The sequence below is a fragment of the Mus caroli genome, chromosome 4, assembly GCF_900094665.2.
Source record: "Mus caroli chromosome 4, CAROLI_EIJ_v1.1, whole genome shotgun sequence".
Taxonomy (NCBI): Eukaryota; Metazoa; Chordata; class Mammalia; order Rodentia; family Muridae; genus Mus; species Mus caroli.
Window position 1 is genome coordinate 52472150 of NC_034573.1, and position 13082 is coordinate 52485231.

Genomic DNA, 13082 nt, shown 5'->3' on the forward strand with positions numbered 1-13082 from the left:
TACGGATGGTTGTGAGCCACCATGTGGTTGCTGGGATTTGAACTCGGGACCTTCGGAAGAGCAGTCGGAGCTCTTAACCACTGAGCCATCTCACCGGCCCTCAGTATGTCTTCTTAAGTAAGCTTATTTATAGCATATAAAAGTTAAGTAATTTACGTTTTGTACAAAATTACAAAAGGTGTCTTGTGCCATGAATGATGTTCCCATCTCCTTAATGAGAAAGTTTTCTAGGTTGTGGATGATGTTCAGTGATAGAACGGTTAAATATACTGCTTTATGCTCTAGCGTAAATTCAATCTCCACTTTGATATATATATATATATATATATATATATATATACTATGGGAGTGTGGAAAATATATAAGTACTGTTATTTTATTTTGATTAGATTAATTCAATTCCTTTTTTAGTAGTCATGATGCTGTGTATGTAGCTGGCAGAGGAGGGAAGAAGAATAATAGACAGAGCACTGACTAGACCCAATATCAGTGCCAGCACTGGGAAGCGGTCCTTTCTTTGAGCTGCTGACAGTGGTAATTCCCTGCTTGTCCCTTCTGTCAGTCTATTTGATCCCCAAATGAAATGCTTCTGATGACGGCTATATAATGCAGAACAGATCCGACAGGCCTTCTTAAATGACACTCCTTGCTTTCATCTCCCAGTTGGTTCAGAAAGCAGATAGACTTGGGAGACGTTTTTATGCAATGTTTTATCTTGCCTGTTTGAGGCAGCATTTATTTAGCCCTAAATTCTTCCCAAGCCTTTTTGTAAGGAGAAATGTTTGAACACAAGATATTTGTGAGGCTTCTCTTTTGTTTTAAATCAAAACTACACGTTTTCTTTTTTTAAAATTATTTATTTTTATTTCATGTGCATTGGTGTTTTGCCTTAAGTATGTCTGTGTGAGGGTGTCAGATCCCCTGCAACTGGAGTTACTGTTTTGAGCGGCCATATAGGTGCTGGGAATTGAACCCAGGTCCTCTGGAAGAGTGACTAGCACTCTTAACCACTGAACCATCTCTCCAGCCCCACATCTCTTTTTCTTAATACTAGAAGTTTAGTTGCCAGGCAATGAAGGAATTCCAGTAAAGCACTGTTGCTAATAGGTTATAATGAGTCATAGCCTTGGAGAAAGAGCTAAATACATAAATATATTTAAACATTCTTATAAATTAATATTTTAAAAGAAACCTACTTAAAAAGTTGGCAAAAGATTTGAACATCACACACACACACACACACACACACACACACACACACACCCTACAATATAGATGAATCATGATGGTAAATAAAATCAGTCAGTCACCACAGACCAATATTTGACAATTTTCATTTATATAGTATATTTAAGAGAGGCAATTTCATAGAGACAGAGTACAAATTATTCTATAGCTGGCCAAAACAGAAAGTGACTATGAAATTTGAGCTATGGAATTTGAGAGGAGTTAGTAAGTGTTGGGAAATTGTGTGTGTGTACAACCTTGATTTTATCAAGGCCTATCAACTGATACTTTAAATTGCATTATAAATTCTATTACAATAAGTCTTGTCCTCCAAGTATGTAAAGATATTCATGACTATTAGGCATTGGGGAAATATAGAATAAAGCCATAGTGGGCATTGCACATGCCCATAGAATAGCTGCTACCAAGTTTATAAGGATACAGAGTAACTGAAATTCACACATGGCTGGTAGGTATGTAAAATGACGAATTTTGGGAAAAAATTAATAATTTATTACAAAATCAAATATATACCTAAAACACAAATAATAACAATAAACAATTTTACTTCTGTATATTCTCTCAAGAAAAATCTTACCATGGTCCATAAGAAGACTTGCACAAAAACACTCATAAATGTTTTGCTCGCAATACTAAATAATTGGAGAATAAATCCTGGGAAGACGATCCCACTTTGGTTAAGTACTTAAAACAAACAAAAAGATTTATCAGTAAAATAAATGAATTAGTGTTTCACATAGCATGGATAAATCTCACAAATGGTATGCTGGGTTGAAGAATCCAGACACTAAAGAGTCCACGCTACATGAGTCTACAAATGAACAGGGGAACTAACCTCACTGCTTGCCAGGGATTGAGGGAAAAGCTGCAGAAAGGAGTAATGGAGAGGGAGAATGACTGAAAGAGAACTTTCTGTGATGGATATATTTTCTTAGCTGTGGTGGTCATATAGGTATATACATTTGTCATGATGCATCCAGCTATACAATTATAGCTAAATTTCTCCCTGACTCCTGAAGGAGACATAAAGCGATGTCTACCCCTCCTCCTGAGCTCCCAATAGAGGCACGATTATACAGATGTTCAGTTGAAGGAGCCACTTGTTGTATTTCTTTACAGAGCCTAGGTGAGTGTTGCTTAGAGAGGTGTAGGCACTCCTCCCCCAACCATCTAACACCACTGAAGGCTTCCCTGCAGATACATGGAGGGACGGGTACAGTGAACTGTACATAAATTATATGTCATAAGGTTGATTTGAAAAAAAAATGGCTACAAGAGCAACTAAATACTCTAACCACATGAAGTATATATATGGCTACTGTTTAACAATAATCTTTAAAGAGAAAAATGTGCATTCTTCCTTCAAAATTTGGTCTCTGAGAGTTTTGGTGGTTGTTTGAGACAGAGTTTCATGTAGCCCAAGGTGGCCTCAAATTTGCTATATAATTGAGGATATAGTCTTGTACTTTTGCTCTATCGACCTCTACTTCCTAAATCTATGATCATAAGAATGAGCTGGCATTCCCAGTTTTATGAAGTCTGGAGATCCACTTCAGGCCTTCGTAAAATACAGGCAAATACTGTTCAACTGAGCTATGTCCTCAGCCCTCTAGTCTTTACCTTTGCTTTTCTTAGACATACTGAAACAAGAAACATCTTTCTTTTCCCTCGGTATACCACATTTAAGAGACAAGTGTGAGAGTAATGCTTGAGGACAGCTAACCCCTGTCCTTGGCTGTGAGCACTAAGTCCTGAGTAAGCTCTGAGTGCAGGATCTGTTTAAAGTGGGAACTAATGAGAGTCCCAGCTAGTTACTGCCATATGAAAATGTGAGGCCAGTCTGTGGAATAGCAACCATAGGCAGCACACAGATGAGTATCTAAGTCTCCCACATTTTAGGCATTGTTAAGAAAGAATCTGAAGCTCTTCTCAAGTCAAGAACGAATAGAGGCTGAACAGGGCTGCTTCAGTGGTGATAACTTGCTAACCCTGAAGCTTTTTTGGAGATAGTCTTGTTCTCAAATAATTAGAACCTGCTAAATTATTTTACGTTCCTGACTATTCTCATTTATATTCATTTTTCTAGACACCCATACTCTGATAGCTTGGCTATGGGGTCTATAAACAGTTATTGCTTTTTTTTGTTGTTATTGTTGCTGTTTTGAGACAGGGTTTCTCTGTGTAGCCTTGGCTGTCCTGGAACTTGCTCTGTAGTCCAGACTGGCCTCAGACTCATACAGATCCACCTGCCTCTGCCTCCTGTGTGCTCGGATTAAAGGCACTCACCACCACTGCCTGACTAGTTATTGCTTCTTAAATTTCACAATTAAACTACTGTAATAATTCTAGTGGAGTAAGACTGGTTTCTTTTAACCTCAAATTTGTTGCTTCTGATACTTCATACAGCCTTAGATATGATATGTATGATATCTGAAGATCCCATAGATATTTGAAGACCCCATAGAAGTTTTCTTCTGTTTATTTTTCTTACAATATGTCTTAAACTCTTCTATTATTTTTATTTTTGAAATAAAGATACAATTACATCATTACCCCCCCCCAAGTACATAGACACAACATGCTCAGTCCATATAACTTTACATCTGTGTATATGATTGCATGGCTGACCACTTGGTACTGTAGAACCAGCTTGAGGAGGAAGATCTTCCCTCTTCTCTGAACTCCAGCACGCCTTAGTTCCTGAGTTCTGTGCAGGGTTGAAGCTTCAGGAGATTGCCCCTTCCATGTTAGCATGCTACTGCTGTCATTCTTTTCCAGGTCTTGTTTAAGAATCCATGTTGGTAAGACTTCATGGACAGTTTCTTGGAGACACAGTCTCACAGCAAACTTGCTCCTCTGTTTCTTATATGATCTCTGTCAAGTCCCAAGCCCTCCCATTTTGATCCCCGAGGCTCAGGCATCTTGGGTAAGTCAGTTAGGACTGAACACCTACCATGTAAGTCACCTGTCCTTTTGGCTCAGCAGTGGGGTTCTGTAATGGTCAAGGAGACTTCCTTTGATGAGGGCTGACCCTTCAATGCCCTTACTGCACCGTGAGTCCTTCAGGGCTGGGATGGACTCCCGTGTGTTTGCTGTACTCTATCCTTCCTTCCAACAGAACTCTGAGCCTTCATTCTCCCAGAACACTGTGCTGATCCAAGTCTCAATTCCTTATCTCCTTAGGCCAGTTTCCAAATGAAAAAACCTAAAGCTCACTTACATTTAGGTAATACCTGAAGGTCACTTTTATTTACTTTCTATAACAAACTGCTTTTCTCAAACTATGCTTCTCAAATCCTTTATAACAGAAGCTTACTACTTACTGGAGAAACTAAGTTTCAAGAGTATGCACATATAGTTATTACTAAAATGGCTAGAAAAATTTAAAGTAAGTGTAAACGGGTATTGGACATCTCATATGAGTGGTCACACAAGCTCCACTTACACTCCAGCTGAAACACTTTTGTAGGCAGAAAGATCTCCAGCTTAGTCTCCTGAGAAGACAGACCATTATGGCACAAATACGCCTTCAGATGCGCCAGCGTTTCAGCCATTATTGGATGTAGTCGTACTTGTCTCCACCCCTTTGCTTTTGCAGGGTTAATCACAAGGCTGTCTCCTTTGATAGAAAAGATGTTCCTCATATCTGCAAGTGAATATTGACTGCTGGGTTCTTGAAATCTTGGAACTTGAAAACAAACAAACACAAGGAAAATTAATGAAAACCAATAAACAGAGTCATATTGAACTTTCTTAATGAAATGTATTTTACACAGTAGGAAATGGTGAAAATCCAAGTTATATTGTTCTCAGAGTTTTAATATTTGTACAAATCCACATTAGTTTAACAGTTTAACAATAAAAATCACACACATAATTTTTTTCTTCTTCTCTTTGAGGCAAAGTTTCCTACAGCACAGGCGATCCTGAACTTTCAGTGTGGCTGAGAATGACTGAGCCCTGACCCTCCACCTCCACCTCCAGAGCTCTGGTATCTACAGGTGTGTGGCAACTTACCCAGTGTCTGCTGGGGACTGGACCTAGTTCTATTAACTAAAGTACTTCCCCAGTCCTCAGAGAATTTATTAAATCTTTGGGACTATCAAGAAGTCAATCCCTCCAAATTTAGTAGTAGAAGAAACTGCATTTTAATTGTTTAAAAATTACTAACCTAATATACTTGATAAGACTTGGAAGAGCAGATGATTTATTAAATCACGAATTCTAACTCATTATAGCAAGCCTAAACAAGACATAATTGCCCAGATTTTAGGTGATGTCATCTTAGGAATCATGGTACAAATACTATTATGTCAGCACTTTTAGCCTAAATAAGTGAAATTACAACATACGGAAGAAATGGAGTGGCACAATTACTTAACATTACTGTCTACTTTATAAGCACCCATGCAAAATTAATACTATAAATTTTAAAATTATAAGTTTGGAATGGTACTTTATTTTATAACACTAATATTAACTAAAACAGATAAGTACCAGTATGAATATTAGCAATTACCAAAGCATGACATTGTACTAACTATTTTCTGTGCATCATTTCTAAGTAATCCATGGAAGAATCCTATGAAGTAGATATTATTTTAGTAGTTTTATTGACTTATGAATAGGAAGCAAAGAACTGGATATATTTAGAAAAAAACTTAATCATTGATTCATTATCACAGACAAAAAAATGAGTATCTGCGCCTGGAGGCAGGAGGATTAACAGCTCAAGATCATTTTGAGCTACATAGCCTAGGCTATATGAGTCATAGTCTTAAAAAAAAAAAAAAAAAGAACCATCAGTGTGATTTCACTTTTATGGTTAACATGAACTTTGACATTACTACAACTTCTTTTTTGAGACAGGATCTTTCTACATAGCCCCAGCTGTCTGTCCAGGAACTTGCTCTGTAGATCAGGCTGGCCTGAAACTCACAGAGATCTGCCTGCTTCTACCTCCCAAGTGCTGGGATTAAAGGCATGTGTCACTGCCACCACCTGGCTTGTATGTGTCTTTGTATAGATACACTTTTTAGAAAATATACATCATAATCATTATTCTCATTGTATAAAAAGAGAGTCTTGGAGGTGTTTATTAAACTCAAAATTGTTTTATTAAATTACAAGCGGATTTTGCTAAAGGTTTTAAACTATCCTTCTTGGAAAGCTTAAAAAATGGAAAACTTTAACATTACTTTTCACATTAGCTGTTTCTAAAAGACTAAGAAATACAAAGTACTACATGTATACATTTTAAGTATATTGTTAGATTGTCTGTTTTCTCTTTCATAGATAAGAACTACAGAAAATCAGCAAGACAGACCTTGTTTATACAATGAGCCTCTAAAAGACAGCTGGACTTGGTGTGATGTTACACATTCCATGTAATGAAATGGTCACATCTGTACTCTTTTCATTCTATGTGCCATTCAGTAGTAAGAATTCTGTACCTGTAAGCAAGAATGAGACCCAAGAGTTTCTGCAGCCTCCCAGTTGCCACAGCATACAATATTTATTAGCTGATTCTCCAGCACTAAGCAAATTACTGTAAAAAAAAAAAAAAGAATCAAAGTTTAATTCATTAATAGTATTGCCCACAGATGTATCATGGTTTTGAAGTCCTATAAGAGTCTTTGAAGTAGACACTCAGCATTACAGAGAAAGAGACTGAGGCACAGAGCAATTAAGAGCAAGTGATGGAGCCTGGTAACTTTAATGCAGAGCTTTAAATCACTTATTCTAGGGTTTACTATGACTTTCCAAATTCATATCTTGAAATCTTAATTCCAGAATACCAGACAATGACTGTGTTTGGAGAGAAGATCTTTTAATCAAGAGCTAATTAGGTAAAGGAAGTCATTAGAGTTCTTTTTAGTCCTACACAATCAAAACCAACACAGCAAATACTTTACTCAGAGGCTTCTGGGACTATGAGAAAATAAGGCTATTGTTCATGCCATCCAGTCTGTGGTATTTGTTATGGAACTAATCCACACAATGTGTCTTACATGGCAGTGAGTGCCATTGGCAGCTCTTCAGAGTCAATTTCCTAATCATTTTATTTCTGTGTCAGGACATTAAAACTTTCCATTTATTTACTTTTAATAAGCAATATTAATACTAACATAGTAATATCACATTCAAAATTCTAAAAGTTCTATTGTGAAAAAAATTTACCATATTAATGTATTAACTAGTTCCCTTCTAGGCAAAGTCAGTCTTATGTTTGTTTCTTGCATCACTATCTAACAATAGTTTATGAAAAGCCACAGATGTGTGCCTATATATTCATATCCTTTCTCCAGCTGCTTAAAATACACACTATATAGTCTCATATTTTTTCATAAGAATTTTTTGAAAGTTGCCTTTAAATGGAGATATTTCATTAAAAACTGTTTGTCTTGAACTTGGGTTCTAGTTATAATCTTTACTTACATTTTACATGTAGCAGAAAACGGAAATGTCTGAAATCCCGAGTATAATGAACTCACTGCAGAATGCTGCCATGGTGAGCTTAGATGGGTTGGTGGCATTTCTAGGTCTCCTGAGATAGTTGGAAATTAAAGTTATATAATACTGTACAAGACAAGACAAGATTTACAGCTCTTGCAAATAATTATTTGGTTTGGTCAATTTATTGCAACAAAATTTTTGTATTACCTTTTTAAGAATTTAGTATTTTATATCATATTCTCCCTTTTCCCCAGCTCCACTCAGATCCACACCTCCATCCCAACTTTGTGTCCCCTCCCCCTTTTTGTCACCAAATTCAATTTGTGCTGCTTAGATAGCTTTTGATGTGGCAACAAAATATGTCAGTAAGAAGAGAAAACATGTCAGTAGGACCTGAGGGTGGGGCTAGGGAGACAGCTCAGTTGGTAAGGCATCAGAACCTTAGCTCAATCCCAGTGCCCATATACAAAGCTGGGCATGAGGGCATGTCCTCAAAATCCCAGCCTACCCTTTCTCCATGGGTCCAGAGTTGCAGGGAGAGATCCTATCTCAGACAACAAAGTGGAAGGCTCCTGAGGAACAACGCCTGAGGTTGACCTCTGGCTTCTCACATATATGGGTGCACATACACACAACACAAGAAATTTAGACTTCTTGAGATACAAAATAGCAGTCCTAAATTTACATCTATATAAAGAATTACAATTTTATCACTTGGTATTTCAATGCAACAGTGGTGACTTTAAAACCTACTGTGATGGCTGAGCTTTACTGAGCTTGCGATGTAAGATAAATCCTAAGAGCTTTGTGTGGAAGGAGCATGTTAATCCCGCAGGCTCTCGTTGTCGGCATTTAGGAGACAGCACTATTTTATTTCCATAGTAAATGTTGGTGATGTTAGGGAAATGAAAGGGTAATTCTACCTCAGTGAGTCAGGACTCTAGATGTCCTTGTCAGAATTATAAATTAATAGAATGGGCCTGAAATATAGTCAGCTATGATTTAAGATTATGTGTGGGTAAGGGTGTATATGCATGCACACCAGGGTGGGTGCCTTACACCCCTACTCCGCCATATATTTTGGTGCCACATCTGTCACTGGGGACAGCACTTAGGTACTCATGCTTCTGTGGCAAACACCTTACTGACCAACCAATCTCCCAAGCCCCCAAATTTGCATTTCAATTTTAGCATTATTTCCTCCACTCATCCTTTCAAATATGACTCTGTGTATATATGCTCACCTTTGTTGCTGACAAGGTTCTGATAGAGCAAATATAAAGGGGCAGAAAGGGAAATATGAGGATAAGGAGGATCGTAAGGACCAAGTTTTGAACGCAAAAACTGATTCACAGTAGACTATAAATGCAAATGTAGCGTGCTTCTACCTCCCATTGGTACCCTAAGAAGTCAGTGACAGGCGAAATCTCTACCTGGCTCACTGCACTCTGGTTCACAAAGGCTTGCAAAAGTTAAGTTCTCTGTGGAGTTGCATTTTATGTCCTCAGTATCAAATTCATGCTTGGAAGTAATGTCTGAAAGGAAATGGAAAAAACTCTATCAACAAAGTACCATTAAAGTCATGTATATTCTGAAAAAAATTTTGACATATAGGTAATACCTATTCTCCAATGCATACTCCCTTCAATTCCTCATATATTAAAATCACCAAAATATATAAAAATGCAAAAATCAGCAAAATGATTGAAAGCTAAGATGGGGTTATTTCCTTTTCCAGTTGCCTGGCATATTGTGCCTTTGACTTTATTATTGTTGCTATTATGTGCACGTTTCTGGATATGAATGTGCATGTGCCTGCACATATGTGCACGTAGAAGCTAGCGGGCAATGTTGGGGAGCTTCCTTATAGTCGCTCACTGAACCCCCCAGCTCACTGATTTGACTTAGGCAGATGGGCTAGCGAGCCCAGACACCCTCCTATGCCAGTCCTCTCAGCACTAGAGTCAGGCGTGCACAGGCATGCTTGGCTTTCAGTGAGTGCTGAGGGTCAAACTCAGGTCTCCCTGCTTGTGCTGCTGAGCTCCTTACTGACCTGGCCCTCTCCCAGCCTTACTTACTATTCATCTTTAACTTCATCCTTTGTAACACACACGACTCTTATAGACAACTCTCATATACACATTCATTCCTTGGGTGTAACACGGATTTTTCTATTTTGCTTATAAAATTATTATTTATCTTAGAATCAGTATGTACATTTAGAAGGCTTCTTCCCCTATATATTTTCATTAGCTTGACAATGAGTCCTATAGTTGGTGGGTTTTTAGTCTGTCAGAAGGAGAAAGCACCCAGAACTGACCCTGAGGCCCTTTCCCATTTACAGTTCTTTATTAGAACTTGGATAAAAATATGAGTCTCGTCATCACAAAATTTTTGAAGACAATTCTATTTTTATTAGAGTCCAGGATTAACAAAGCAGTTGGAAAGTGAATTCAAGAAAGGAGAGAGCAACAGAGAAGCCCCAAACTGTCTATGAATATGCTCTGTCTAAATCTTTAACTCCTCAACTACATGCTGTGTGTCCGTGAAGAACGCTTAAGACTAAAAACACTTAACAGAGACTTCAACTTATTCCTGATAGGCTAACAACTTAGGCTGACAGCTTACTGTGAAATAAAAAAAAAAAAAAATCAACTCTCATTAGTAGGATATAGCAGAGTTTAAACAACAGCCGCAGAAGGAAAAGACAGCTAGTTGATCCCCAAATGTGAAGGCTTCTTTAGACAAGAAAAAAGAGCAGGATGTCCACTCTCACCATTAATGTCCACCACAGCACTAGAAGTCTCGAGAGCACAGTGAGGCAATGAAGAGAAATAAAAGGTATGCAAACTGGAAAGGAAGCAGTCAAATTACGTCTTGTTTGCAGATATTGTGATATTGTACATAAATCCAAGGCTCTGAAAAAAATAAAGTCTGGAATAAAGAAATTCAATAAATTTTCAGGATAAAAAAATCATTAACAGGGACTGGAGAGCTGGCTCAGTGGTTAAGAGCATCCACTGCTCTTCCAGAGGTTCTTAGTTCAATTCCCAGGAACCACAAGGTAGCTCACAACCATCCGTAATGGGATCTGATGACCTCTTCTGGTGTGTCTGAAGACAGCAATGGTGTACTCATATACATAAAATATATAAATATTTAAAAAATATCATAACAGTCTGCTGTGTTTCAATATGCTATGGATGAACTGTCTGTCAGGTCCAAAAGAAACAGGACAAATGGCTAACTGTGGTGCCTATTAGCATACTGAGAATGCATGCTGGCCTCTAGCTCTCTGAGCACCATGCACACCTGTTACAGAGTCCCTGCTGCCATTCTGGCTCTTCTCACCCTGCCCCTACTCTGAACTTCACTCAAGGGCTTCCTTTTCCCCAGTTTCTCATTCCTATATAACCTGCCATTTTGGCCTCTTGGTCCTCTCTGTCTTTGTCCACTCTCCTCTCTCTTCCTCCTTCCCTCTCCTTCCTTCCCTCCATCACCCCCCCCTCCTCTTTCTCCTTCTCCATCTCCCACTCCCCTCATGGCCCAGTTCAGTCTGCTGGCCATGTTTAGTCTACTACTTTCTTTTTCTACTCTGGATTCTTCCAGATGCCTCTGGCTGTTCTCTCTTTCACATCTACAATAAAAACCTTCTCCTCAACCATACCTTGGAGCAGTCATGTCCTCACTTTATATATGATCCAAAAATCTTCATATACTGTAACTAGAAATGTGAATTAGTACAATCAAAAATGGATCTAGTATATACATAGTCTGGCAAGCCTGCTGTTGGAATATTCATCCAAAACCAACATAAACATTATCTCAGAGCAACAACTGCATATCCATCATTGGATATACCCTGCGGCATCATTCACTAAAAATAACAACGTGGAAACACCTTGGGTCATACACAGGAAAACAACCAAATCAAAAGTGAACAAAGTATCCAAACCAAGGAGCCAAGGACAATACATAAATGGCCATTAAGTACATGAAAAGCTACCTAAGAAAGTCAAATCCCACTAACCACAAGTTACCACTTCACCCCTACTAGGCCAGCTATTTTAAACGCCTGCTAACAAGTGTTAAAGAGGAGGCTAGTATTCAGAGCCCTGAAAACCCTGAAAGCACTCAGGAGCACACTATGGCAGCGCCTCGGGAAGCAAAGCACGGAGCTCCTAGGATGCAGCAGCTTGCCCTCACACACATCCTGAGAGGAAAGGAAATGCATGTGTGTGAACATGTCAGACAGCAGAAGAGACAGGGACTAGAAATAAACCCACACAGCTACAACCACCTCATTATTTGACAAACACATTGAAACATACATTAAAAAACAAAACAAAAACCCTAGCCTCTTTAAAATCGGTGCTGGGAAATGTGGATATCCATAAACACAAAAATGAAACAGGGCCTATCTCTCTCATTCAGTATACACGTCAACCTGAAGTGCACCAAATCCTGTAATATAAAACTGTAGCCAATTTTCTCTCCTTTCCTTTAGGCAAGCAGGATGCCCAAAGGAAAGAAGACTGAAGAGAAGCCAAAAAGTGAACCCAGTTTGAGAAAAGGCCTAAGAACTTTGGCATTTGACAGGTCTTCCAGCTCCAAAGAGGTCTCACCCATTTCATAAAATGGCCCTGGTAACAGCAGGCTTCAAGAGTAAAGCACCATCCTCTATAAGTTGCTCAAAGCACCTCCTGGCATTAACCAGATCAACTAGGCCCTGGACCAGCAAACAGCTACCCAGCTGCTTAAGCTGGCCCACATGTACAGAGACAAAGCAAGAGAAGCAAAGGCTGCTGCTGGTCTGTGTTGAGAAGAAAGCTGCTAACAAAGAGGATGTTCTAACTAAGAGACTGCCTGTCCTCTGAGTAGCGGTCAATACCTTGGGGGAGAACAAGAAGGCTCAGCTGGTGGTGATTGCCCGTGATGTAGACACCATTCAGTTAGTGGTTTTCCTGCCTGTCTTGTATTGAAGGATGGGGGTGCCTTACTGCATTATCAAGGGAAAGGCCAGACAGGGGTGCCTGATCCACAGGAAGACACGCACCACTGTTGCCTTCACACAGGTTAACTCAGAAGACAAGGGTGTTCTGGCTAAGCTGGTAAAAGCTATTAGGACCAATTATAACGACAGATATGATGAGATCCACCGCCACTGGGGAGGCAACGTCCTGGGTCCTAAGTCTGTGGCTTGCATTGCCAAGCTGGAAAAGGCAAAGGCTAAAGAACTTGCCACTAAACTGGGTTAAATGTACACTAAGTTTTCTACACATAAACATAATTACAAAATTTTAAAAAAGAATTATTAAAGTAGGGGCTGGTGAGATGGCTCAGTGGGTAAGAGCACCCGACTGCTCTTCCGAAGGTCC

The 13082-nt window shown here is 38.9% G+C and overlaps 1 protein-coding gene across 1 annotated transcript in view; it reads right to left on the bottom strand.

Annotated features, from left to right (window-relative positions):
* The window catches only part of Shoc1 (shortage in chiasmata 1), a 73374-nt gene that overhangs the window by 35602 nt on the left and 24690 nt on the right, over positions 1–13082 (bottom strand). The window contains exons 9-12 of the mRNA XM_021160305.2: positions 9138–9239; positions 7687–7795; positions 6702–6796; positions 4694–4936 (exon numbers count right to left, since the gene is read on the bottom strand). Coding sequence (XP_021015964.2) covers positions 4694–4936; positions 6702–6796; positions 7687–7795; positions 9138–9239 — 549 coding nt within the window. The remainder of the gene's footprint in view (positions 1–4693; positions 4937–6701; positions 6797–7686; positions 7796–9137; positions 9240–13082) is intronic.